The sequence below is a fragment of the Perca flavescens genome, chromosome 17, assembly GCF_004354835.1.
Source record: "Perca flavescens isolate YP-PL-M2 chromosome 17, PFLA_1.0, whole genome shotgun sequence".
NCBI classification, from domain to species: domain Eukaryota; kingdom Metazoa; phylum Chordata; class Actinopteri; order Perciformes; family Percidae; genus Perca; species Perca flavescens.
This window is the reverse complement of record NC_041347.1, coordinates 12,641,043-12,668,426: the sequence shown is the minus strand read 5'-3', so window position 1 is coordinate 12,668,426 and position 27,384 is coordinate 12,641,043. Positions and strand designations below refer to the sequence as shown.

At 39.6% G+C, this 27,384-nt stretch overlaps 3 protein-coding genes across 4 annotated transcripts; 1 reads left to right on the top strand and 2 right to left on the bottom strand.

Moving 5' to 3' along the window:
* Positions 1–1,569: 1,569 nt before the first annotated feature.
* On the bottom strand, positions 1,570–3,541 carry srd5a2b (steroid-5-alpha-reductase, alpha polypeptide 2b). Its single transcript, XM_028604285.1, has 5 exons — positions 3,267–3,541; positions 2,216–2,379; positions 1,981–2,082; positions 1,757–1,907; positions 1,570–1,636 (listed from the first exon to the last, which is right to left on the bottom strand). The coding sequence occupies exons 1-5, from the start codon at positions 3,539–3,541 to the stop codon at positions 1,570–1,572; spliced, it is 759 nt and encodes a 252-aa protein (XP_028460086.1).
* A 1,627-nt stretch (positions 3,542–5,168) lies between these two features.
* On the bottom strand, positions 5,169–13,137 carry memo1 (mediator of cell motility 1). Its single transcript, XM_028603604.1, has 9 exons — positions 12,660–13,137; positions 11,184–11,265; positions 11,031–11,099; positions 10,748–10,860; positions 10,081–10,192; positions 9,093–9,235; positions 8,863–8,939; positions 8,335–8,439; positions 5,169–7,603 (listed from the first exon to the last, which is right to left on the bottom strand). Exons 1-9 carry the CDS (start codon positions 12,718–12,720, stop codon positions 7,472–7,474), a joined length of 894 nt encoding a protein of 297 aa, XP_028459405.1. The 5' UTR covers positions 12,721–13,137; the 3' UTR covers positions 5,169–7,471.
* A 1,928-nt stretch (positions 13,138–15,065) lies between these two features.
* On the top strand, positions 15,066–19,477 carry LOC114571938 (spastin). Of its 2 annotated transcripts, none has more exons than XM_028603255.1 (16): positions 15,066–15,400; positions 15,494–15,577; positions 15,661–15,744; positions 15,838–16,001; positions 16,116–16,249; positions 16,367–16,460; positions 16,555–16,629; positions 16,763–16,834; positions 16,938–17,013; positions 17,113–17,204; positions 17,305–17,384; positions 17,476–17,518; positions 17,645–17,724; positions 17,813–17,883; positions 17,986–18,026; positions 18,671–19,477. In XM_028603255.1, the coding sequence occupies exons 1-16, from the start codon at positions 15,298–15,300 to the stop codon at positions 18,794–18,796; spliced, it is 1,419 nt and encodes a 472-aa protein (XP_028459056.1). In that variant the 5' UTR covers positions 15,066–15,297; the 3' UTR covers positions 18,797–19,477. The 2 variants fall into 2 exon arrangements, with proteins under 2 accessions (XP_028459056.1, XP_028459055.1); XM_028603254.1 differs by having other exon boundaries at positions 15,658–15,744.
* The last annotated feature ends 7,907 nt before the right edge of the window (positions 19,478–27,384 follow it).

Genomic DNA, 27,384 nt, shown 5'->3' with positions numbered 1-27,384 from the left:
TCACATTACTCAACCCTGTATTTGTGAAAACAAATATTAAATATCTGAAGTGAAAGTCCTGTCACAAACATATATGTTGTTGCGTATCATTGTACATTTTTAAGTGGGTATATGGAAATCCTGGAGATTTCTTAGTGGTTATACTGCGTATACCTGTGTATCACGTAGACTACATCACTGCACTAACCAACCAACACCCTAACCCTTCATGTCACATCCTGAAGTTATTCAGCAAAGACAATTTGGAGGTAAGTTTATCTATTTTTCTGGTTATAGAAAGATAGTGATTCTATTGGGAGATTGGCGTCCTATACTTTTCTACATGTAAGGCGCCCACTCTACTTCTAGATTTATTCAAGTCAAACTCAGGGTCTGGGACATATTCTGCTGGGATCTGTGGAATAACAAGTAATTATGAAGCAAGTGTCAACGTCATATCCTGACTGCCCATGCCAAAAGAGAGTTTGTAGAAGTGGCCGAGGCGAACATACAGAGAAGCACCAAAGAGATCTCAGACCAAGTGAAATCACTCGGTCTGAGGAGCAAGTGCAGCAAACAGTACAAGCTTTCCAGAGGTTTATCAACCCATTTCAGCTTGAGACTTCTCAGCCCTTGACAAGTTTGAGTTCAGGAGCAGCTATGCCAGAAGAGGTGCGCTATGATGTGCTGAATGCCCTGAAAAATGGCAAAACTCAAAAAGAGAAGTTCATCCGTGATCTTATAAACTTGGGAAGTTTTTAATGTACATTTGAGGCAGTTATGTCTATAATAAAATGCTTGAAAATGATCCCTTTTGATGACAATTTGTCAGGCGGACAGACATTTTTTTGTCCTTTGGGGTATGTTGAGGGGGATATTTGACAGCAAAAAGGCAACAATCCCCAGGATCTTTTTCTGCTAGTTTCCCCTATGTGTCAGGATACACCATGCAAAATGTTAGGGTTATATGACCATTTATGTAGCTGCAGTACCTTAATATTCACAATTACATCATTCCGACAAAAGCTTTTCCCAAAAAGGGTGTTTTTTGGCCCCTGAGACCAAACGGGGCCGAGTTGGGGGTGGTCATTATCAACTTGTGATGGCCCAAGGTATAAGATAATAGGAAATAATAGTGAAAAAAAGGTCGCAAAAAACATCCTGAGGAGTGGACCTGGCTCCCGGCTGATAAAGGCAATTTCATGTTCCGCTTTAATGCCTTCCTGTTTGCAATATTTTGATATGTTGACAGACAGACCATGGTGGGGGAAATCTCTGAGCCAAGTTACAATCAGTGTAATGAGATGTAAAAAATAAACATTTATCTTATCACAAAATCTAATATGTGCACCAAATGATTGTATCAATGTATTTATGCAAGTTTGTTCCAAAGCAGTTTGTATAGAAATAGTTGAACAATGAATCTGTGTATAATTGCTTTGAACAATGACTGCAAGCTAAAGCCAAACAGATTTAGAAATGAATGTAATTTATTTAAAAAAAAATACAACGAGAGTGCTTGTCTTCAGCTGCTGCTGTTTCAATTATTGTCTGCCCTTTAACAAGATGGCAGCCAGATGCTTTTTCCTCTCAGAAGAAGAATGGAACCAAAGCCTTTCGTAACTTGGGATAGTCTTTGAATTTCTCTTGGTAAAACCTGTAACAGAGGAGCAGAACACAACAACTGTCACTTGGAAATAGCATATGGTAATGTAGGTAGTTTGGCAGGTGAGTATTCATGTACTGTGTCAGGACTTTTCATTAGTGTTTTAGGCACCTGTGATGGTGTAAGGCTCTTGGTCCAATAAAACACAGGCTAAACACAGCAAACGAGAGTGCTGAAAGGGACCCGGTGGCTACAGCATAGCCAAACCACTCCACTATCTCTCCTAAGTAGTTGGCACCAGACACGTGTTCAAACAGACCTCCTGCAGGAGATTAAGAAGAGCACAAGTCACTGCCAGCACGGAGTGGATGAGAGCTTATCCAAGTGTGCCTTACCTTTAGGAATCTTGTAAACGACTTCCCCTGGTTTCCTCAGGCTGTGTAGAATATAGTCACTATGTATATTGATGGCCATTCCAATGTAAAACAGCAGTAAACCTAGAAGAAAATCCTACATGTATATTATTGTCTTTTAAAAAGCAATCATTTTAAATGCTCACAATGTATGAGGCACACAAAACGATACGTTCCATTTGGCCATTTTAAAGCAAAGCATGAATATTGCTCCTACCAGTTTTATAGCGATAGCCTGCTGACCATTCATCGTGAAACTGGGCACAGTGCAGCAGGTAGTGTCCCTGTAGGAATCCATTTACAGAGCAGAATAAACCTGCTGCCACCATCACACCCAGTGGGTAAGGCCTTCCTCTGGTCAGTAGTGAATAGACAAATGTCCTATGATTGGTGAAGAAACAGTAGATACCGCAGGTGGAGAGAGGAAGGGGGGATAATAGTGCATGTTATCCATGCAAAGAACATGTTTTACAGCCAGGTGGAGAGATTTTGTATAAATGATTTAGCATTTCTGTGCAGGCAGAAAAGGCCTGCCATTAAGCCACATTCTTCATGGGAGGTTACCAATGCATTCCTCAGTGTTTTGAGATTATAGCAGCAGGAAATCTTATTCCCAAAGCTCATTTTTCAGTGTCTCAACTGAAAAAAAAAAAAAGTATTTTACGTGGCTCGTGCTTTTTACTTACAAAGTGGCTGAATACATACTGTACATCTACTAGCTATACTGTATGTACACTGGCAAAATGACAACATATACTAAATATTTTGCTGTTTTCTGTCAAGAAGTACAAAATGATAGGTTGCAATCATTATTACTGTACTGTATTACTGTAATTAGGCTTTTCATGTTTGGTCAGTGCTTTCATAAACCATTATATAGAGAAATGTTTCTTTTAATAAATACATTGTATGTAGTACATACTGTATACTAACAGGCTAAGTAAATATGAGACAAATATGACAAAATAAGTCAATGTAAGAAATGCAAGATGTAATAATATACTTTATAAGTAAATAAATATATCAGTAAATAAGAGAAAAAAATATAAATCTCAAACGTAAGCAACAGAAATTGTACTGAACTAAAATCAAATGGAAAATATCTGTCCTCCTATACAAATAATCCTGTATAGTTTCTTGTATTTTGAATGAATTAGGGTCTGTACCAGCCTACACACAACTCCAAAGATGATGATGAAGTACATTTTTACACTTCCCTCTACATACACATTAAATGGCTAAAACTAGGCTCCTGTCTTTGCATTTACCTTTGAAAGTAGTGCATGCAAAAGGTCCCAAGCAGCAGGTACTTCCCCACACTGGAGGGTTTGTGCGAGGTGAGCATTAAAAGCAGGGGGATCAGGAGAGCTGGCATCTCCTGGAGGAACCAGGCTAGTCTGGCTGGGACCATCCTAGCCGGAGAAGAGAGCCTCATGTGGCGCCCATAGGAGGTCTGCGTTGTCCTGTGATGGACCAAGTGCCAGAGTCCTGCCAGGATCATCCCACAGCTGAGATAGTTGACCAAGTCCCTATAGCAGTGCATCTCACAGTAATCTTTTCCTCTTATAACTAATCATAAGCATCTGTATGAAGTCAAATGGATTTTAACAGCCTCTCTTGACTCCTCCCAAAGAAAATAGAGGTGTGTCAGCCTGCTGAAATGCAACTGCTCCTTTTTGTGTGGTCACAAACATTGCTTGAAGTGATGTTATGATTATCCTTTCCACCTTGGAATGTATGCGCTGTTTTCAAATAGCTGCATTTCCCAAAGGTACGATTTGATTGAACGGATGCATGGAATCTCTTTTGATGTTCCTCTGCCTGTCCATCCTGTTTATAGACACACACAGCAACATCTGCCCCAATCTCAAATTCTGTTTGTTTTTACAGTTTTTTCTGTGTGCCAGTTTAAACTTTTCCAGTGGTTAAGTTAGAAGTTCAGACATGGACCGAAGCACTTAAAAAAGGAGAACCGACTAAACTCACCCTAACTTCACAATAAAGTCATCATGCTGCTTAGATTATTACCATAACTGTGTCTTTAGCTTTAGGACTCATAACCAGACATGCCTGTACTACATAATCAGTAAGGGAAGGTTTAGTACAACATTCAAACAAGTTTTTAAATTCTCATTTGCAGTTTGAGATGTACTACTCAGTGTACTTTTAAGCTACAATTAGAGAAGAACAGTGACGTTAATATGCTCCACTCAGCTCAACGATCTCAGGCTATATAGGACCATAGAAATATTAGTGCCACTCTTATAATTAGAACAGTAACATGTTCTTCCTTTTTCAGTTGCAGTACACATCTTTAGTAAAATCAATTATTCGGTTTGATCTGTAATTTGATGTGTTTAGAACAAGAAATGCTGAAAATAAAAGGTCAAATTTACAAGTTTACAAGTTAGTTTTTTTGTTTGTTTTGTTTTGTACACTCAGTTGCCAGTTTATTAGGTACACCTAGATAAAGCTAATGCAGTGTAATACAACAGTCCTGCAGTAAATCCTACAGTACCTTCATGAAAGTTATAATGTTCAGATTTGGTTGAAACTGTTCATTTTGGAGGACGTAGCTGGTGAATTGTATTGTGTTATACTAACAGGGGTTTCTATTATTTCATCCAACCTATTTATATCAATGAGGGTAGGCTATATAACAGAAACATCTGTATAATACAATGCAAAACATAATACTAGCATCTGCACATTCTTTAGTTTCTAATATGAAACCGTAATTTTAATATATTCATCCAACCACCTGGCTCACTCTGCTGGAGACATTTGTTAATGTCTCCATTGTAAATTGACAAACATAGTAGAGATAAATAAACACTATATGCAGCACTGCAAACGTGTTACCATACATGTATGACAATCATACAAGGTTGAAAATTGCAGTTTACAACCATACATAATCTGCTACAGTGCTAATAATCAGAGGCTACTAATCCATTGCCACTTTGGAGGAATAAACACCTTCATTAAAGCCAGTGATTAAAAAATGAAATCAGGTCAGTAGTTGTGATTGCAAATACTTGAAGAACAAGACACCAGAGCAGACATGCTTTTAAGTACATTTTACTTGTTTTGTAACATGAATCCGCGGCTTTATCTGAAGAGCCTTTTGGGATGCTTTGTCAGTGGAACCTGAGATAAAAAAAACTCCATTCAGGGAGCAGTTAAGTAGTATATTTTAGGTTTGTGACGTGTAAGTTCCCATTTTCTAAGCAAGAAAAAAATAATAATACAAAAAAACATTTCTGAAAGACAAAGATCCATAAAACAGAAAATGAACAGTGCTGAGGTTCAGCCATTTGTCTCTCTGCAGGAATGAGGTGGAAAAAAGAGAACACCACTCCCTGCTGGATAAAGGAGATAACAGTTGGTGCCATTTTAGACCAACAGATGAGGGGGGACAGGTCACACACTCCAGGAGTGTGAGTGGGAGCTGGATACATTGTTGGGCACTCGCCCAGGAGGAGAGTACATGTGGAAAAACAAAAACTGAAAGTACACATTCTAAAATAAGCCTAAAAGTGAGAATACACTTTATATGTATATGTGCAACAGTGATAAAAGGCACAATAGCAGTGTGTCATGCTTCACTAGTTTCCCTTAAATTAGCATCAGAGTGTAAGTGAATCTGAGGATTCATCTCTTGCCCACTTGGTCCAACCAGACATTGTAGCTTAATGCTAAGTGCGACGCCTCTTATGGTGCCGAGAGGGACGGACCAATGTTAAGAGGACTGCATCAGTAAAAGTCAGTCAGTGATACTCAAATACCAAAACGACAGGACAGCAGAAATTGTGTGCTGCCTAGATCTTAAATTAAAAGACTATACTGCCATTATGAATCATCTGCTTTTTGTTTGTTAATCTATGAAGTACTTCAGACAGCAGGACTACATAGCATATTACTTTGAAAAAGAAAGAAACCTTTGCTTTTCTTTTGTGATCCTCGTGTTTGACATTTCATAAAGTAAATATTAATGTTATGATTTTTTGTTAAAAAATACAGCAGGGAGCAACATCTGTCACTTTTCTGGGTATATTCTTAAACCTTCTAGCAGAACATTAACACTTTGTGCTGATCTTAAAACTTCTATCTATTAGTTGCTTTAGCTAACCTTGTCTAATTGATACTCCTACTGCCTCGAGAGCCATTTTGAATTGAATTCTCATACACGCAAAAGCAACAACACTGGAAAGAAAACCTTTAAATAAGGATGACTTCTATCTTCCCAATAACGTTTGGCATTCTTAAATAAAAACATATTAACACAAAGATTTGTAAATGAATACCTAGTGAACAGATTCAATAACAGTTCCAACAATTTAAGCAGATCATCTAGGCCTTTACCACTTTATTCAGGCCAAAACAAATGCGTCGCTGCTGTTACAGAACTGAATGTAACAAAATCATTTTCCTACTTGTCACTCCAATCTATTACTAATTCAATAACCACAGAGATTAAAGGTGGCAGTGTAAACAAAGTCTAGAGGTGTCAGTGTTTGGTAGTAATTCACACAATATCCAGCTTTGATTACAATTCTGAAGCACAACCGGAGTCTGGCCCTCACAAAACATATCTGTAATGCTAAAGGCATAGACTTGGAATCTGGAAGCAGTGTTGCACACACTAATTTATTGGGCAAACCACGTTGATGGCTTTCAAACTTGACCGACAACATTGCTTTTGTTCAAATCTACACACTACTTGAGTAAATACTATCACATCTAATAAAACTACTAAAAAAAGGGAGAAATAAAAGGAATAAAATAAGAATAAATGCTAATAAACAGGGTATTAATGTTTTTGGTTTTATACAGTAGGGGGGTTAGTGAACTTTGTTGGGTGCAGCCCTTTGTTAGCAACTACAACAAATGTTGAGAAATGGTAGTAATTACCTATGAGACTGTTTTCAAACGTTTAAGTCACGTGTAGCTTGAAGCAGTCAGTCAAAACCATCATCTGGCAGAATTTTAATAAGCTCTACTAAGATCTGCAGTTTTATTTTCATTCCTTTTTTAGAGGCGAATTACATGAGCACAGATCGCCAAGAGCCCAAATGTAAAAAACTGCATGTCAGGAAAACAAAACGGGACTAAACCCAAACAAGATTTCCCTCCCCCTTTCAACATTTACTCCGAGCCAAAATAATACGCTCTCTTCCCATCTCCTCCAACCATTTGCTCCGACATGATCTCAAAACTGCACTCCAAGCTAAAATATTTGAACCAAAACTGAGACGCACTTCAAACTGAGAGGAGGGTGGAGAAAGGCGGGAGGAGAGCTGAGGGAGAGACAGAGAAAGAAGACTGTATTGGCTTTGAGTGTCTAGGTCCTTTCTGCAAATAGTGGGCGTAACTGGGGACAGGGCAAGAGGGAAGGTGTCTGGGTCAGGTTATGGCGATAGATAGTAAGGGCGGGGCAGCGGTGCTGCAGTGGCCCTGGCGAAAGTTGACCTCAATGAGCGATGAGAGCCCCGGCAGCGTAACTCACGGAGCTGTCCTGCCAGTTCCTGCACTCACTTGATTGGGCGTAGTTCAGGAAACTGAAGTTCATTTCTAAACCAGACTTCCTCAGCTCAGCCACAGCCTGCAAAACAGTAACAAGCACAGAAGCATACGGGATGGTTAAAACAGTGCGTTTTGTCTGCTTTAATGTATGCTGCAATTGTTAGCATGTATGGATAACTAGCTTACTACCTAGAGTAGTAACCAAGCAGCACTTCCAATGCCAAGAAGGATGTTATTAACTAACTACATTAGTTGGAAAGCTATACAGATGTTAACCTTAAATAACAGTCTGTTCTTTTTCTTTATCATACTTGAAATAGTGGGACCAACACTTCTCTGACATACCTCTACACTGCGATACAAGAACAATCCTGTTTCTTTACTTTCATGTAGCCTGTATGGATCATCAACTGGTGAGAATGTTAACTTTTTGCTTGGGGCATGCAGCTTTAGCTTTTTAGCATGATTTGCCTGAAGCCATCGAGTGCATATTTAGGTAAGGATCCCCTATAGAGTTCCCCTTTATGTTGCCACAGTTGTAATTTCTGCCAGCAAACAGTTGTAGGCTAGAAATGAGAAGCTCCTTTTGTTGACTTCTTTCTGAAATCAAGGACCCACTGTTTCAAAGAGTAAAGATTTTTGGGCAGTAAGTTATCATTATAAACTGCATGTGCGAGAATGGAAAGCTTGACATAGCGGCGTACTAACCGTAAATAAGGGAGGCGGGGCTTAGCAAACAGTCAATTGAACACCTATCAACATGTCTACATAGCGACACACTTGGGGAGGCTCTTCTTCTGTGGTACTTACATTTAGAAGCACTCCAATCGGGTGACGCCCACAGATGGTGTTGCGGTACTTCTTCAAGTAGTTGGTGAAAGACATGGGATCCAGCTGTTCTATAATGCCCATCCCCTTCACAGGCAGAGAAAAAAAAAGTCATGTTTTGAATTGTTTTGTTGTTATGGCATGTTTTTCAATATATTTATGTTCATTTTTTATTTATACTCAGTTATTTGATCTCTAGAAAGCAGTTATTTCTGTACGCTGTGTATTCAAAATAAAAATAAAAACTATCCATATCCTCTCTGCCCTTCAATACTCCAACTTTCCCTTAACATGGTGTATTCGTAGCAGGTGCATTAAAGTTAATAGTCACATTAAGAGCACATGAGGTAATGAAAATGACACTATTACGAGTCTGGCTCGTTGTGTCATTATGTCTATTTAATGTGTACTTCATTTCCATAACAGCTGTGCATGTGGCTGATGATAATATCTTCACATATTTCATTTCATGAATGATCTTACATTGGAATCAAATATCTCAATGATTACCATTTTATCAAGATGCTCGATAGACCTATAGATCTCCCCATGAGATTCATCATAGTATGTGTAGCGGAACCGTTGACCTTAAAATAAGAGAAAGTCAAAGCTGGAAACAGTCACGTAACAGTCATGACATTTAGGCCAAATTATCCTTAGATAACAAACTATACTTTTAATTTCAGAATACTCTCGGAGAATGAGTGTCATTTCCAGTGCTTTTATTCGTCGATACCTACCCCAGTGGCAGAAGTCGGATGAGATAATGAAAAGGTTGGAAGGGTCTGCCAGGTATTTGCTGAGCAGCTTCCCATATTCCTGTTCCTTGGACTCACTCAGGGCACCCACAAGCACAGGGACGATGCTAAACTCGTCTTTGTGGCTGCAACACCAGATTATTGAATTAACAACTTGAGTACAATAACTGCCCCTCACTGGCAATATTCTGTCCAATGGACATGGGTGGAAATAAAATCTGCATTAATACAGTTTTATTTTCCACAGAGCATCCATCAAAAGCTAATGGGAAACTGCCAGCCCGCCACATGATAAGCTGCAGCTTTGTACCCTATATGCAACACCTAGGTTACTAATGTTTCTTGTCAGTCAACACCTCAGGTTTTAGTTCAACTTGAAAGTTTAATATGCATTGAGCGTGTACTCTGTTCGCTTCATACATGCCTGATCTGTGCTTTTCTGAACCAAGAGAATTCCTTTGACTCCTACCAACCTAACAGAAGGCTGTATCAATTAGGTACTGTATATCCCACTTCATGTGTCCCTGTACCAATGTGATTCTAGTATATATAGAACGACAATGAAAAGAATAAACAGAACTAAAAGAGCACGATACACACTCCTGCCAATGGTCTCACACGATTGCACTGATCTACAAGTGACAGTAACATGCCAAAATATGCTGCAATGTGCTAGCAAAGACAGGGAAGAAGACGACTGCTAGCAAGTGAATATGGATTTAAAAAATGCAGGATTTAAAATACTTAAAAAAAATGTTCTACGAGGAAGGAAATGCATTCAGTACATTTGTTAGAGCTCAAGGAAACACTGCGTTTTGGTGAGAAACACTGAATGTAAACACAACTTGTTTGTGTAGAACAAAACTCCACAGGGCACCTGAGAAAAAGCTTCATTCCATGGGACCGTTCCCTCTGTAAGTATATAGTGTTGACTCTTTGGTTCAATGAATGCCACTCCTATGTGCATTACCTCTCCATGGCTTTAGCAGTGTAAGGCAAGTGCATTTCAATACTGTGCTCATCTTCATCTGTCTGCAGACTCATCCGCTCAAACAACCCAGTTTTCCAGAGGTCAGCATAAACTGTAAAACAGAGGTGAGTTTCACTTTAATTTGTGCAAGTTATGATGACCATGTCTCCTGATTATGTCATTTTGGGGCTGCACACTCATTTAAATTGGGTATCGTTAAAGTGTCTAGCTGACAAAAACCTCATCATTGACAAAGAATTTATCTTAACAGTGAGGGAACTGTCTGGTCCCTGGTGGATGATTAAAAGGGTATCACCTCCCAAGACTGCTTGAGGTCTGCATGTTGGAGCTCCAGTCGGACTACAACAGTCACTATGAGGCACAGGTAATTTTGTGTGATCTTTTTTTCTTTTTCTTCTTTAGTGTTACTGAAAACAGGTGTTGTCTCATTTGGTTTTTGGCATGAAACACGCACTACATTCTACACTTAACAAACCTAAACTTCAATCCAAACTGTGGTTACATTACTATCTCACAAAACCCCTAACATACCCTTCCTAAATAATTAACCCATTAGCATGTGTTAAAATCTGAGATTGACAGACGAACACGCACACACAATGAGTAAAAAAAAAATCACAATGTCATGAGTGAAAGCGGTGAATACCCTTCTGGTCGATTCTCAGGTCATAGAGAGGTGTTCTATAGATCTCTGCAGGTGACAGGGCACAGCGGGAGAGGGGCACATGGTGTGAAGGTCCCAGGATGAACACCCTACGACTGAAGGGCAACAGGATTTTTATCTCACTCGCTCTATTCACAAAAGGCACATCACCACCAGCACTATATTCTACTATCTATCTGTTCACTCTGTGGGAGGGAATTTAAGATAAGAAACAGTCTTACAAAGCATTTTCTTATAGAATACAGATAAAAACTGAATGACTTACGTAACAGCGGGATCAACCTGCTTGTAGGCATGTGCTGCACAAGCGCCACAGTAGGTATACCCTGCATGCCTGCAAACAAAAACATGTCAAATTAGAATGAGACGGCATCAGATACCTTTTGACATGTTCAGATGGTATTTGACGTGTGCTTACGGCGCTATGATGGCTCTAGCAGGTCTGATTGTGGACTCTGCTTTGGACAGCCAGCTTTCTAGTTGTGCGTTCAACTGGGATCCTGAAAAGGTAGGTAAACATTTTCATCAATTTCAGATCACTGAATTAAAAGGGGCCGAGTCGACTCATACTGCTCTCTCTATACTTCATTACTAAATACTACAATCAACTGAATGCTTCCTTACAAGACTAAAAATGACAGTGGGCCAGCACGAAAAACATTGTCTGATCAATACAAACAGGATTTGATAGACTCAGCAAAGCTACAAGCATAGATCACTAAAATCAAGTATATGTCAATGTAATAATCCCCAAGGGGTGAAATCCAAGTGTGGCATCAGTGATTAACTTAATCTTGTCGTGTTGTGTTATTTTGGGTAAGAAATGGAGATAAACTACAATGTCCCTTTAATAAAACTATAATAAAAACACTTGCTAATTGCCTATACTGGAACACACTGCCAGTATTACTGTGCAAACTGCTTGGTATTTACTTATGTCCCAGCTACTAACGTGATGTCAACATTAATCAAGCATAGCTGACTAACTTAAAAATTAAATCTGCAGAAAAAACAACCAACCAGTATAACTGTTTATTCGTTTTGTAAAAATGAAAACGGGCATCGTGATCGGGGTATATTAACGGCAGTTCTGCCTTCAGTTTATGCTTATGGACATATTATTGTTTATATGCAATACACAATCGTTAGTGTACTGTATATTCTGTCGAAAAAGGTTATTACAAACAATGAAAGCTTAAAAAGGATAAACAGGCAGGCCTTTGGGGTTTAATAACAAGAAACTAGCAACGAGCTAGTAAGATGGGGGAAGGGGTGCAACATGAACCTTCAATGGTCTGCCCTGCCCTTCCAGTCTTTTGTTTCATGGCAGCGACTATTTCTGCACCTAACTTTAGCGAGTCAGGGCCAGAGACCAACAAGACCATAACAATACTAGCAGCTACAGGGAATGTCTTATTCTAGCCAGACATAAGGTGACGTTAGGCCAGGGAGTTCTGCATTATTTACCAAGTTAGCAACCGTTAAGTTAAAAGCTTTGCTTCCTTGTCAAAAATGCTGAGCAGCAGATGTCCGTTGGTTTTGGAAGGTTTCCATCGACCATCCGACGAGGAGAAGCGCTGAATAAGCTCAAACCAACCATGCACCAAATAGGATAACAGAGATAAAGCAGTCCATGCCAGCTAATGTTAGCTAACGTCAGTCGACTTTATATCAGATGGATTAGCTTCAGAAGCCTAGCTAACGTTAAAAATCACCGTCTGCTGTAACAAGACATGCATTTGACAGTTTTTGATCTCAATACATTAAAGGTTATACAACATAAAAAGCCAACAAAACAAATAAAACAGACTACCGTGATTAAAAAAAAACAAAACAACAACTGCTAGCTAGCATAGTAGCTTGCTAACTCGGACGGTGCTCTGTTGACAGTTACCCGAAGCAGAGTACCAGCTCCCGGCGTGACTTGCTTCTCTGCACACCACTCGGTTCGACATCTTGGTTCCCAAGCCGCCTATCTTGGTTTGCTTAACTCTTGTCAGGCGAAAAAAAATTACAGAAGCCAGTGACAGCTAACCAAGAAGAGAAATAATGCCAGCTAGCTAACTTGCTTGTAAAGACAAAGGGCAGTTCGACTGGAGAGACAGCTGGGCTAGCTGCTGCTAACAAGCTCAGTGTTCCGTCAGCTGGCCGTGGTGTTGTTACCGGTTAAGCCGGAGAGAGCAGCAAACGTCAGTCTGGTGTAATTATCATGCAATTTGGAAAGGCACAAAATACAAAATCTTTGTAATGTGCCGATATCATACAGTCAGAAGACCAATTACAGTAACAACCGCTGTCACAGTCGGAATCAGAGGATTACTGGTTTGTCCGTCGGTCGAGCCCATTGACATAAATATAAGGTCGAGCCAGGTAAGGGGCGTCTCTGGAATTGTTATCACAGTGACGTCAAAGCCATTTGATTGGTTACTTGATCAGCCAACAGAAAGTGATTCGTGGAAAAATCCAGGAGGCGTAGCCGTTACTAAAATTATCGTTTTATTATGAAATTGCCTGCCCGTCAGGTGAGCGGGTTCTGTGTGACAAGTATTCATCTGTTTGCTCTAAGAGAAAAGTTTGGTATTATCTTAAAATGTTGCGAAAATTATTTTGTACTGAATAACGGGACACTGCCAAAGAATTTTATTCGCATATTAAAAAAAAGATCTTGTGAACAATAATCTCACTGTTTTAAGACTAAAAGGGACAACTGCATTTACTGTTTATCATATGCCCTGATGTTTGAAAATTTATCTTTTTGCAATAAAAAAGGTTTAACTGACACGTGGAATGGGAAATGCAACATGATGGGATGAGATGGGAAAAGATAACATGTCAAGTAAAAGGCCCATTTTACCATTGTATCATATAGTTCAGCATAGAAACACATCTCCAAAGAGATATTGAAAATATGTCATCAGTGATCAACTTAGTAGACGGGGTTTGATTATTCAATTCAAATCTGTTTGTCATTATTGTGGACATCGCTGAGTCAGACAACTCATTAGACATTCTACCACTCCCCACTTATAGGCAAAACTTCATGGACTAAAAGCCTTTAAACAAACTAAGGCCACATTTAATGACCCATATGTACCCCAACGAGCTAACAAATTGCTCAAAACCAAATACATACAACAAAATACAATTTTCAATCATTATGTCCATCAAATTATTTAATAAAAAGAGATTAAACAGTGGCCATAAGAGCTGTGTATTCAACAATGATGACAATAAGAGGTAAATTTGTATTTGGTCACAGACATGATTGTTTCTATTTTACAAGATGATTGATCATTTTCATAAGAACAAATTTCTCACCCCATATGGGTGGTCTTTTATTTTCCTCTAAGCCTGAGAGTTATGCACAGTATTGTAGCTGTTCCTAGAGCTGTGCTCTATTGGACTCTGGACTAATGAAAAGGATCTAATATGAAGATGGTACAGTAATGGAATAGTCCCAGAAAGTGGGAACAATGCAACATTGCGGATACTCAGAAGAAGTACACCTGAGTCAGAGACTTAGATTGTCTGTATTTACAGCAGAAGTAGTTGCTATTAGAAGTATTAGAAGTTAAACTGTTAGAAGAACTATTAGAAGTAGAAGTAGTTGATATAGCTTAAATATACAGGGTTAGATAATAACATATAGTTATTAGTTATTAGTTAGCAGTGGTGGCCTAATGGTTAGAGATGCATGCTTGTGACCAGGAGGTTGTCGGTTCAATTCCCAGAGTGACAGGATAAAATCTGGGTGTGGAAAGTGAAAGAGCAGTGCTTGTCCCTCCCCTCATTACCCCTGCCGAGGTGCCCTTGAGCAAGGCCCTTAACCTCCAACCACTCCAGTGGAGCTGCTCAGTGGCCAGCAGATCAGACTGTGGTTGTACTGGGCAGGTATGAATGTGTGCAGCTGTGGGAATGTGATCAGGGTGTTCCTGCAAAAGAGAGGCTTCCTCTCAGTGAACCTTCCCTGAATAAATAAAGGTTAAAAAAATATTATATATATATATATATCATGTCATGAATTACTTAATATTTTTTTGGGTTAATTTGATTTTGTATTTAAATATAAACATTCTGTATATTGGTTTTATGTATGTATATGTGTGTTATGCTTTTATGTTATGTTTTAAATAAATAAAAAAATAAAAAATAAAATAACATATCATTTGTTTTTTTGTTTAATCTAAGAATGTAACCTGAAGTGTATGAAGCGGTACAGTAGGTGGCGATATGCACCTTAACACGTTGGTTTGCCACCCGCCATGAATCAGAGAAGAAGAAGTAGAAAAAAAAAAAAAAAAAAAAAAAACACTGGAAAGCGGAAGCTAGCTGTAGAGATGTTTGTGTATTGATCTAATATGTCACATATACTGCAAAGAGATTGTTCAATAAACCAAAGACTTCGGATTGACCCAGTTATAAATGCGATTTGAAAGCTCCATTTGACCGTGTCCTCTTTCAAAAGTGGCTAACTCTGAGTTACAACTGAGAACAAGGAGACAGTAACGTGGGATTAAAGTCTGCCAAAAATAATGGCAAGTAAAAGCAAAGACAGCGGTGAAGTTATTAAAAACTACCATAAACAGGCGTTCGAGTATGTATCGAAGGCGTTACGGATCGACGAAGATGATACAGGTTTGTTTCTTGTGTTTATGAGTTATTAGCTTAGCTATGTGTTGTGGCGTGAGGCAGCTTGTAATAAACACCCCCTCCTCCCTGTGGTGACAGGAGATAAAGAGGAGGCTGTGCAGTGGTACAAGAAGGGTATTTCTGTGCTCGAAAGGGGTATTGAAGTAGAGATCACGGGGCAAGGTAAATATGCAAACAAACATCCGGATGTACACAGTGTGCAGTGTTGACATGCTTTAGCCTTATACCCTGTGCTTTGTTAGCAGGAGAGCAATATGACAGAGCAAAGAGACTTCAAGATAAAATGGTCACCAATCTCACCATGGCAAAAGATCGGCTCGCTCTGTTAGGTAAGTGTCATCGGTTGTTTGCAATAACCGAAATAATATTGTCATCTGAGCTGAAGAGGGATGCTGAAGATGAATACTGTTCTTGTTTCACAGAGGCAGCAATGGCAAATAAAAGGAGGAGTGATCCCCAGAAGACCTCAAATCATGCTCTTACACAACCAAAGCCTGTGCCTAAAAGCCAGCCTGCAGTGCGAGGTGTGTCCACTAACATCAGGCCCTCCACTGTTAGAACCCCACCCAGACCCACTGATCAAAAGGTGATTCTTAAATTACATTTTGTTGTCCGGTTGAATGTTATTTCAAGATGTCTGATTCTGATGAACCGTGTACTGATTTGTGGATATTTTTGCTCCTGTTTTGCTCCTGTTAAGGTGACGCCACGGGTGGCAAAAACTCAAAATGGAAAACCTGCAGCTGTGAAACCGCTCCCAAAGAGAGATATGAAAAACTTCAAGAATGTGGACAGCAAATTGGCCAACTTGATTATGAATGAAATTGTTGACAGGTATTTAGAAGCAATGCTATCATATTACAACACCTGTACTTGTTGCTGTCTGTGGAATGAAAATGAAAAAAAATAAACTTTTGCTGCAGTTAAAGTAGCATTCTGTGTTCTTTGCAGTGGAGCGTCTGTATTCTTTAAAGACATTGCAGGACAGGACCTGGCCAAGCAAGCACTCCAAGAGATTGTCATCCTCCCTGCCTTAAGACCAGAGGTGATCACTTATGAACATTTTCTCTGTGCTGCTTACTATATTTCTACTTTTTCAGATTTACATGTAACACTTTTTCACATATTTTGTCATTTAGCTCTTTACTGGCCTGAGAACTCCAGCACGTGGTTTACTTTTATTTGGCCCACCTGGAAATGGGAAAACCATGCTGGTAAGTTAAGTGTTATTTCCAACACAGCAGACACATTCATTCGGATCAAACTGTGCTTTTATGATTTGTATGTACCTGTTTATAGTCTTGCTTCAGTATTATCAATTGATACTCCACTACTTCCTCTTGTAAGGCCAAAGCAGTCGCAGCAGAATCAAAAGCCACATTCTTCAACATCAGCGCTGCCAGTTTGACCTCTAAATATGTAAGAAAACACTTTTAGTGCTTTTTATTTTGGTCTGGAGTAGGTCTCTACACTACTATAAATTTAGTTTAGGTTTTAACCTTTCCTGTCATCACCATTGTAGGTGGGAGAGGGTGAGAAGCTTGTGCGAGCACTGTTTGCAGTTGCCAGAGAATTGCAGCCCTCTGTGATCTTTATCGGTTTGTATTACTCTTAATTATAGACTAAATGTGCCCCGAACAGTAATTTTGTACCCTAATTGCAGCTCATAAATTTTTTTATATATATATTTCATTCAGATGAAGTTGACAGCTTGCTCTGTGAAAGAAGGGAGGGAGAACACGAGGCCTCTCGTCGATTAAAAACCGAGTTCCTCATTGAGTTTGATGGGGTAAGAGCAGCCTCTGAAATTTGATCATGAACCGGCTTCGGAGTGCTTATGTCACAGTTATCTCAGAGAGCACCGGTGCAACAGTGCTTTGTGGTTTCAGGTGCAGTCAGGAGGGGATGACAGGGTGCTCGTAATGGGAGCGACCAACAGGCCTCAGGAGCTCGATGAAGCAGTACTGAGGTACGTGATACAACTCAACACCCTGCACAATTATTATGCATTTCTTTTGTTACAAGCTTTCAACAATTTTCTCCTTGTGTTAATCTTCCAGGCGTTTTGCAAAAAGGATTTATGTGGCATTGCCGGATGGGGAGGTATTTACATTGGAACCATTATAACCGTTCATTACTATGATCAGTGTCTTTGTTAGCTGTGAAATGTGAATGGTGCAGCAGTTGTTAAGTTCACAGATTTATAGGATGTAACTCTCGTCCCTTCAGACAAGAGTCACGCTGCTGAAAAACCTTTTGGGAAAGCATGGGAATCCACTGAGCAAAAATGAGCTTTCCCTTCTCGCAAAGTGAGTTTCACATTTACATGCCATACTGCTTTTTCTGCGATTATTTCTGCGTGTATATGCATTAATTCCTGGATATGTAACTTGATAGGAAGAGTGAAGGATATTCAGGAAGTGATCTCACGTCCTTAGCCAAAGATGCTGCGCTCGGGCCTATCAGAGGTAAGACGTCTTCCTCACGTTAGCATATGGTTCTTGTATATTTCAGCCTCCATGACCAGCTTACTCTGCTTCTTTTTCTTGTGAACATCCTCTCTTGCACAGAGTTGGGACCAGATCAAGTTCGAAGTATGGCTGCTAGTGAGGTAATGTTAAAGTATCCCAATACTACCTACTTGACGTAGGTACTGGCATTACAATTGGAGTTGGTTCCTGGGCACCGGACTATGGCTGCCCATTGCTCCTCGTTAGTTAGGATGGGTTAAATGCTGAGGATACATTTCTCATATAATATTTACTTGGCAAATAAAGGATATATATTATATATATTGTTAAAGGTGCTCTAAGTGATGTTGGGTGACGGCACTTCTTGTGGACCTTCGGACTATTTTCAAACAAAACGGAGGCTAGCTCGCCCCTTCCTCATTCCATCCCCTCCCTCCCTTTCGTGCTTCCGTGCACTAACTCCCCCCCAAAAAAAACAAAAAAATCCTTCTTGTCAGTTATTGGCTGGAACGCTGGAAGACAGTTTGTTATGTTTGGTGCAGGTTGGCAGGTTTGTTTTTATTGCCGCGTGTGGAGCCTGGGCTCTCTACAGAGACTGCGTTTTTTACAGTGTGTTTAGGGGACAGGCAGCTCACATATAGTGAGGAGATGTTTGCTGTATGTGACAAAAAATGTTGTAGCCTAAAAAACGCGTGACATCGCTTAGAGCACCTTTTAAATATCATTATGTAACAGTATTTATTTATTTATCTTTATAGTAATGCTCTTTTGTCTGTATTCACAGGTACGTAACATCAAGATGAAAGACTTTGAGGATTCCCTGAAGCGCATTAAGCCCAGTGTTAGCCCAGCAACTCTTCATATGTATACCAAATGGAACAAAGATTTTGGGGACACAACAGCTATTTGAATTTTGAACTTTTCCCTTTTTTTTTTCTTCACAAAACCAAAAAAACAGTTAATTCCTCTGTTTTCATCTACTGGTACAAGATGTCATTAACATAAATGAACTTAAAAGCCTGGAACAAACCCTTTGTAGGGTGGTAAAGCTATAATGTATAAATATTATGAAATTAGAAAACATTTCCTGTCATATGGGAAGGCTTTGCTAGTAAGAGTTTCTTTACTGTGTTTTTACACTCCTTAAACACTGTCTTGCTATTTGAAATTACATTATTTATTCTTAAGAATGTCCTGTAAAATTACAATTGATCTTTCTCTTAGCTCAAGAGGGCAGCAAGTTTCTGTAAATCCTGAAAACCTCACTGATTTTGATCATTTTACACATCCATTATTTTCCTGATGCGTTGACATGTTGATGGTATTGATCACCAAATGCTCTCTGTACTTGTACATATGCAAGATTGATAATAATTGGCAGAATATCTGCCAAATTGGGTGAATTTGTATTGCATTTGTTTGTTTTTACATTTGCACTTATAGTTTGTAGATACAAATACTTTTATCGTAGTTGAAAGTAGGAGACCTAATGAATTGTTGTGATGGCCAAGAAGAGTTATGATTTAATTGAGCAGAACTGTAATGGCTTCCTACTTTCTTCAAGCATCAATAAATACATTCATTGAAGTTTCTCCAGCTTTATTTTTTTACTTTTCTTTTAAATCTAACTGCTGTATCATACACAGACGAGTGCCCAAAGAGCAAACATGTCACTCCCTTTCAAATAAAAGAACATAACATGTTTTCAATACCTCCTCTCATCTGTAGGTAGATGGTGCTGCTGTTCTGTTGTTGCACAACTCCTTGTGGCTCAAACTGCATCCAGAATCAGCCAATATTGTTTTGCCTGCAACCACATATGTGTGGAATGCAGTAAATTGCTATTAATGAAAATAAAGCCCATGTTCTGTTGTGTTGACTGTCAGGTTGAGTGATAGATCGGATTGAGTTTGCTGTTTTGGGTATGTTGGATAGTTACACTTGTAGGAGTCTCAGCCTTTTCATGTACCTGCAGGTAAGTGCTTCAGAGAAAAGGTCACGGTGTTTATAAGTGAAGTTACATTGTGCAGCTCTGAGGTGAACAATCCCCCATAACAAGCCACCACCTAATAACAAGGCTGCAGACTCGGTTGGATGAGACACCAGCTGTCGGGGAATGGAAATGGCTTAGTAAATGCCTGTGGTCAAACATAGAGCTTTATTTCAGTGCACACCAAACTCTTCCAATGGAAAAGCTTAACTTCAATCCCACCTCTCTCCCAAAGGCCCTTCCTATGGTCAGCTGGTGGTGTTGCCTGTGGTTTATGTGGCCCGCGGCAGCTGCATCATCTCTTCCTGCAAATGTTTACAGACTCTGCAAATGCAAATATTTTCTGTAATTAATAAAGGTTTTTCTCTCAGTTTTATTTCCACACCGCTTGACGTTAACCATGAGAAGAAATTAAAAAAATAATGCAAACCACTCGCCCCCAGAGCTGCAACCACACCTAGGACGACTCTCTTTTCCTCAGGGGAGAGTTGTTAGATGGAGTGTGTTTTTTAACCTGTCATGACTAAAGAACTTCTTTCATGATGCCAGACAGGAATGGAGAGTGTTAGGGATTAGGGTTTAGTCATCACCTTTTCGTTTGCCCTTCCCTGAGAGCATCCTGCACAGTAAACAAATGTTCTTTATGACAGACTAGTTGCAAGACCATTTATTTTCACACTTTCCTTTTACATGTTGGAATATAAAATAGATGCATGCAGGTGGTAAAGTGAGCTAATCACCTAATTTTAACATTCTTACAAGTAATTACTTCTAAAATAACCTGTAATTACAGTAGAGAGCAATTATCATATGTACACGTTGGGTTTTACATTTTCAAGCTGACAGGACAGAGCATTATTGAGGTGGTTTAAGCCTCGGAGATGATTGACAGCTTCCCTTTTTTTGTTGCGTGTCAGAGACCTGTGCCTCCACAGTGGCTCATTGATGCTTCGACCACTACACCCACTCAAGGGAAAACAGAATAGGTGATCATTTGATACCTCCAGTGAAATAGCCCACCCTGTAGAGAGTAGAATAATAGTCAACACAGTGAGGACCTCTGACTGACTGAGCAAACAGTGTGAGTGTTTCTTCAAGTGGCCCATTATGAAAACAGTATGTGGATGGGAGGGTTTTGTTATAGTTAAGGCACGTGTCTCACTTCAAGGCTGCTGAGATTATTTTTGAGTTTGTGGCGGTATTAACTATAAACCTGACATACATTTTTTTCTGCCTTAGAGTAGTACATTAGATGCTAAAAGACTGACTGTATGCAGCACTGTGTTGGAAAGTGGCTGTGAGCTATTTAAAAAAAAGCCTGATTGTAAATTATTGAGCTGGTGGAAAGGGATTTCCTCCAAAATTTGGGATTTGGCCCTTCTATCACCCTTAGTTTCAAGATGTAGTTCAGGTCTTAGGCCTACACAGTGGAAAGCCTTCAGAGCTGAGTTTGTCCACTCTCCAGCACTGGCTGCTACACCCAATACCAACTTCTTTTACCTTGGGAGGGTTATCTTTCTCTCTCAGGGGAGGCTACAAGCCAAGTCTAATCTTGTATCCAATGGCAACATCTGTCTTTTATGAGCACATTTGTTTTTCTTGCTCGTTGTTTATTTATGGTGGGTGTATCGCTGGGTGTTTGAGAGAGGAAAAATGTAGTGTTGGTATATATATTTATATATGTACGTATATGTGAACATGGGCTTATTTATACCTGGTCAGCTTTAGCTCGGCGCAATAAGGAAAACTGTGTTATCTAGAAAATGTGAAGTTTACACTTAAAAAATGTTTAAAGGAATATTTCAACTTTAAAGAAGAAGAAGAAGAAGAAGAAGAAGAATTGGTTTTAACCAGGTGATTTGACTGAGCTACATGCTACATAATTTTAAATCTAGATGATGGTCGATGACATAACACCCTGGAGCATTGGGAATAGCTTCAATAAGATAATATAAATAACAAGTGTGTCATTCACTCTCAGTTCCAGACATGAAACTAAAATGAGAGGTACCCAGAGATGTTTTTTTTTGCTGCCTGATTTGTATTTGTGGAAAGAGTTTACAATCACCACCTGACTGTCTGTCTGTTCAATTTTCACTGTTGCAGAGTGATAGGTCTGTGGTAAGGTCAGTAATAGCTGGTCTTACAACCTCACCTTCTAATTTGAGACGCCAGCACCTTTTTACAAGGTGTAGAAGGAAAACAGCTTGTGGAAAAGCAACATTAAAAAGAAAGTGTTGTAGCATGTAAAGTATAAAGATAATTGATCAGTAGAGGGAGTGGATTATTTTAAACCACTGGTGATTTTAAATAAGTGTTTTGGAAAAACAACGAAAATCTCTTGGAGCGAATTCATCAATGTCTGCATACCTTGGAGTGAACCCATGTAAGTTTATGTATTATCTCTCACACTGCAGCCTGCAGCCACAAAGCTGTGAAAGACTGAGGTGGACAGAGGAGAGCCAACACTGTCATGCCTGCACATGACCTGCAAAGCTATTAATCTCAGTCACCAGTTCAAGAGCCAAACCCTTGCTTTTCATTTCATAGAAACTATGCAGATGAATGAGATTTGAGTCAGTGCAACTTGTCAACACAAAACTCCAAAAGGTCTGTTTTCAGACTCACATCCGGATGGCCCTCTAAACAAAAAGGTTGTGTTTAATGTACAAGAATAGTGATGTCCTTAGCATGGACATATATTCTCCCCAGATGATGCTCAGGAAACACATTGGCCTTGGACAGAGGGGGACATGTTGAGACGTGGGTTTGACACAGGGATGGGTGGGGAAACGATGTTGAGGGAAACAGTGCACTGTCACGGTGAGCTGTAGGCTGCCCCGCGGTGCATTCCTTCAGCTCGTGTGCAGCCAAAACACTTGATGAAAAGTGAAAGTGCAGTGAGGGCTGAGCATTTTCACAAGAATAATGCTCTGTCTGTCTGTAATACCGCTTTTCTCGCTCCCATTGTCCTCCTTTTTTTCCATATCTTTGTTGCCCTTCCCTCGGGTCATTCATGTGAGGACAGGAGTGATGATTTGGCTCCACCTCTGACCCCGGGCAGGTTCACTGTGCAGCAATTAGACAACCAGCCCATTCTCATCTCACACTACTTGGTTAGTATGAACCCTGCCCTTAGAGTTTTAGAGATTAAAAACAACTAATATTTAAAAAAAGGTGATCTTATGATGATCATATTATATATCATGTTATATTTAAGGTTAATATATAGTTACCTGGCAAATAATCAACAGTGATGGTGAACTTAAGCTGCACTTTGGTGAACTCACGCATGACATTGTTAAGAGTCCTTAATCAGGTCAGGTCAATCATAGCCTTGTCCAAATTTCACTCCCTATTTTCTATTAGTGCACTACATTTATGTTCCGTCATTTTATTTTAGTTTCAACATTTTGAGTGTGTAAATGTATCCACTAAATAATGCCCTCAAAAGCTCCACAATGCGCTGAAAAGTAGTAGAATGTAGTACTTTCTGCTTAGACCCTTACGATGCAATGTGCTGCACCTTTAATGTGCGAAAATATCCATTGACTCTACAGCTAATGATGCATAATGATGATAAGTAGCCTACTGCTCAATTGGGTAAACTGTTGAGTGCCCACTATATAGGGAGCAATAAATTAGTGAACAAGGGGGTGATTATGGTGCCACAGCCATAAACTACACTCTACAGTCATGCTAGCAGCTCTGTCAGGCTGTACTTTAGCACAGTGGTGCCTTAAGCTAAATGCTAACATTAGCATGCTAACATGCTCACAATGGCAATGCCAACACGCTTAGCATGCATGTTTAGCAGGTATAATATTTACCATCTTCACCATCTTAGTTTAGCTTGTAAGCATGCTAACATTTGCTAATTAACACAAAACACACAAGTACAGTTGAGGCTGATGTGAATGTTGTTATTTTTGACTATTGGAAAAAAGGGGACTGAGTATATAAAGATACTATAATAAATAGCTGTGGATGCCGTGAGGGGTCCATAGAGAATGCCTATGTACAGGGTCCAGAATTTTTAGCAAAGATGAAAGCAATTAAATGTAGGCCTCTTAAATATGATTTGCTCTGGCAGGTATTGAGAGAGTTAAGCAAAACACACATTCCTGAATTGGCATTAGCAATAGAACAGGACTGAAGCAATTTGCAGAGTAACAGGTTTGCAGATCCGAACATGTTGGCATTTATACTGTAAGCCTCCTTCAGTGATCTAAAATAAAACATAGAAAGCAAGGTTATTTATAAATATGAAATGTGACGTGTAATACGACTTCAGTCCACGACAACAAAACCAAAGAGCAAAAGAAATGTCTCTTTAGAAGCTCAAACTTTTCACATTGTACATTCCCTCATCATGCGCGTCATGTGATCACCAGTAGATGATCATGTGTGCCTTTTCATCATGATTCATTCAACATACTGTATTTTTAAGCATTTGATCACACATTAGTGTCCATTTGTGCTGGACATCAAAATCTATCAAAGACGTCCTGGTGAAAGAGCCCACGGAGAGGTTTAGTTTCGTCAGGATGATTCTGATTAAAGCAGACTGTCTTGGCCACAGGCCCAGGAACAGGCCTGAAGCTCTTTCATCTCTGTGTCCGACAGCATCACACAGCGTCTCACAGCACAGCCGGCATTTTGTGGTATTGTGTCACTTTGGCCCTGTTCACACCTGGCATTAACATGCGTCTTGGGTGATCTGACCATCACAAGTGGACAGCTCTAGGTACAAGACGCATATGGCCCCACATTCTTTTAGCAGTGTGTACGCAAATGTGTCCTGGGCCACATTAAAGGACCGCCGACTCAACTGACGTCCCCTAAGCATGAGTACGTACTCATTCACATGCCACCAAATGCGTCATATTAAAATGCAACAACTGGCCAAACAACAAGCAAAGTGGATTCTGGTGGATGGAGTACACACATAACACACTGTCTACTTCCATTTGGGCCGAAGAGTCAGTATGACGAGTCAACGGAAAGTGGAAGATTTTTATCGCAACTGGGACATTGAAATCTGCCCCTGAATACACCAAGGAATAGACCCAGTCTGTATTGTTTAGATTTCTTCTTTTTCTTCTTTTAATTTCCGGCAGACTAGGCACTGGAAGTGCTTTGCTGCCTCCCGCCGGTTAAAAACAACAATGCCTTTGGTCTTTGTCGGAAATAATGTATGTTTATTTGCATATAGAGCAGGGAGGTGAGATCCAATCACAAGTCGTCACTCATGTGCAAGTGTGAGCAGTGTGGGGTAACGTGATTTGAATACGAATATTTCCCATTTTCATGCAAACATATTTATATTTGCTTTGTGGAATGAACTCTTCAGTTTGTATTACAAGGAATAGCTGCCTGCAGGATCAGGCTCTGTGCTTGAGCCTGAGCTGTAAAACAGAGGCCTCCTTATCCACAGCATCAGACCATGATGTGTATGCTGGGGGATGGGGTCCCTCTGAGATGTTGTTTTGAAAATCTATCACATCATCTTTCACAGTGATTCAGGATTTAACTTTGGGGCACAGTAAACATAGACTGAGTTAAAAAGCAAACTCAACTTTACACATACAGTATAGTATGTCACTGAGGATAAATATATGGGCTGAGTCACAGATAAAGCTTGATCTGGAAACTACTTTTTAACTGATACTATTTTGACTACCTCATGTGGTACTGGAAGAAAAGATCAACTAGTAAGTGACTGCAGTGATTATCAGGTGTTTAAGTTGTCGGTTTTGATATATCATAGGTTAGCGCAGCACGTAGGATTATAAAGTTTAATGTGCACTATTGCAGCAACCTGTGTAAATCACTGTATAATTAAAGTAAAGTGTGAATTAACCTCTGCAATGTGCCCAGTGGCACTACTGATAACTGGCATCATATTGCATAGTCACTCAAGCCTGGCAGTCATAGAGCTTGTTACCACAGTGAGAGGTGTATTTAAAAATCTTGAAAGAGCATTAATAAGCATTAAGGAAAAGCACTTGTGTCACACATGGCAGTTTTCTGTGATTATGAGGATTTTCAGAGCATTGAACAACAATTTGACTATGGGTCACTCGTAGCGGTGAACCTACAGAGAATCATCACCTGAATCTGCAGCTCCACTCTGAGCTTAAGAATGAGTTTTAGCTCATTGTTTAGCTGTACGGGCCGTAACTTACTGTTTTGGTTCACTCTAACTGCTCTCATAGTGTTGGGCTACAGCAGGCAGTTTTTTTTATAGCGAAAAAGCTCTAAAAACACACTGTACACTACCTGCTCAGCATCAAAGGGCACACAGACACAGTTAGCAACTAGCTGGTGAACATAGTGAAACATCTAGCAGCTAAAGAGCCAGATATTTCTCTAGGAGTTGGTAGAGACCAAAAACAGAGCTGAAAAAGGGTGAATATTGGATTTCCATTAACCAGGTGGCTAGAAACATGACTCCAAATAAATGATAATGTTGCTAAGTGACTGCTGGATGTGTGAATAAGCAACCGTTTACTTACAAGTTTGCCATATCAACTTAAACTTTTTGTTTTACTTTTATGAACATATTGTTGACAATTGCATATAACATTTTGTTTTCACAAATTTCTGATCTAAATGTGAGGAAAGTGAGCTAAGTAATGAAAATATATCAGCTATGAAGTTGTATCTGATTTTTACATTTACAGTTACTAACTGTGATCAGATTAATAACTAGGCTGATGTAATACCAGGAGGCATTATTTATTGGACATACGCCACTGGAATCCTGAAAGGATGAGGTAATTGATTCTATCCTTCCTCCTTCTCCTTTCATCACTCAGATTTATGACAGCTCAGATTTTTATGTTGTGTTACTTTCGCGATTAATGAGACAGGTAAATCTGGACTGGGATTCAAACCAGATTGTGAGAACTGATTAGACAGATTTTAATTGAGACAAGGGAGATTAGTCGGAGTATTTGATCTGTTGGCTCATCAGTTCTATCAGCATCAGACACTGTTAACATACAATACCATGTGGCTGGTATTTTGAGTGGAAGCCCAGATCTTGCCAGGTGTTCTACAGCTGGGCGTTGAATGCTTAAGTGAGTCACTATACAAACCATCTGGTATGTTGTCCAGGTGGTCATGGAAGCACTTCCTTTCAAGTAAGACCAGGCTCCGGAAGATTTTCCTTCACATATGGAAATGAACTATAGAGAAAAAGGCTGAAAAGACGAACTTGTTTCCCTATATTCACCATGTGCATGTGCATCTATCCATCTTTGTACCACATGCATGCACATTTATTACCTGTTCCCTGTGCACCTCACCTGTACATATTTATCATGTATATATACATCATGTGTATATGCCGTGTATGATAGATCATTTTGAATTTAGGCTTAATATGTCCTTTGGTTGTGATTGTTTTTGCATTGTTGTCACTGCTTTGTATTTTTCTAGTGTCTATCGCTGTCACTGTAATGACCTATTTTCTCCACGGGGATCAGTGGACCTTTGTGTGA

Excerpts from the sequence above, each read along its gene's own strand:
- srd5a2b (XM_028604285.1), bottom strand. The coding sequence starts at position 3,541 with ATGCACTGCTATAGGGACTTGGTCAACTATCTCAGCTGTGGGATGATC. Across the intron at positions 2,380-3,266 it reads TGCATGCACTACTTTCAAAG|GACATTTGTCTATTCACTAC; the intron begins GTAAATGCAAAG and ends CACCAATCATAG. Across the intron at positions 2,083-2,215 it reads AGGCTATCGCTATAAAACTG|GTTTACTGCTGTTTTACATT; the intron begins GTAGGAGCAATA and ends ATTTTCTTCTAG.
- memo1 (XM_028603604.1), bottom strand. The coding sequence starts at position 12,720 with ATGTCGAACCGAGTGGTGTGCAGAGAAGCAAGTCACGCCGGGAGCTGG. Across the intron at positions 10,193-10,747 it reads CCTGAGAATCGACCAGAAGG|TTTATGCTGACCTCTGGAAA; the intron begins GTATTCACCGCT and ends TCTGTTTTACAG. Across the intron at positions 7,604-8,334 it reads CGATTGGAGTGCTTCTAAAT|GCTGTGGCTGAGCTGAGGAA; the intron begins GTAAGTACCACA and ends ACTGTTTTGCAG.
- LOC114571938 (XM_028603254.1), top strand. The coding sequence starts at position 15,298 with ATGGCAAGTAAAAGCAAAGACAGCGGTGAAGTTATTAAAAACTACCAT. Across the intron at positions 16,461-16,554 it reads TCCCTGCCTTAAGACCAGAG|CTCTTTACTGGCCTGAGAAC; the intron begins GTGATCACTTAT and ends TTTGTCATTTAG. Across the intron at positions 17,519-17,644 it reads TGGCATTGCCGGATGGGGAG|ACAAGAGTCACGCTGCTGAA; the intron begins GTATTTACATTG and ends TCGTCCCTTCAG.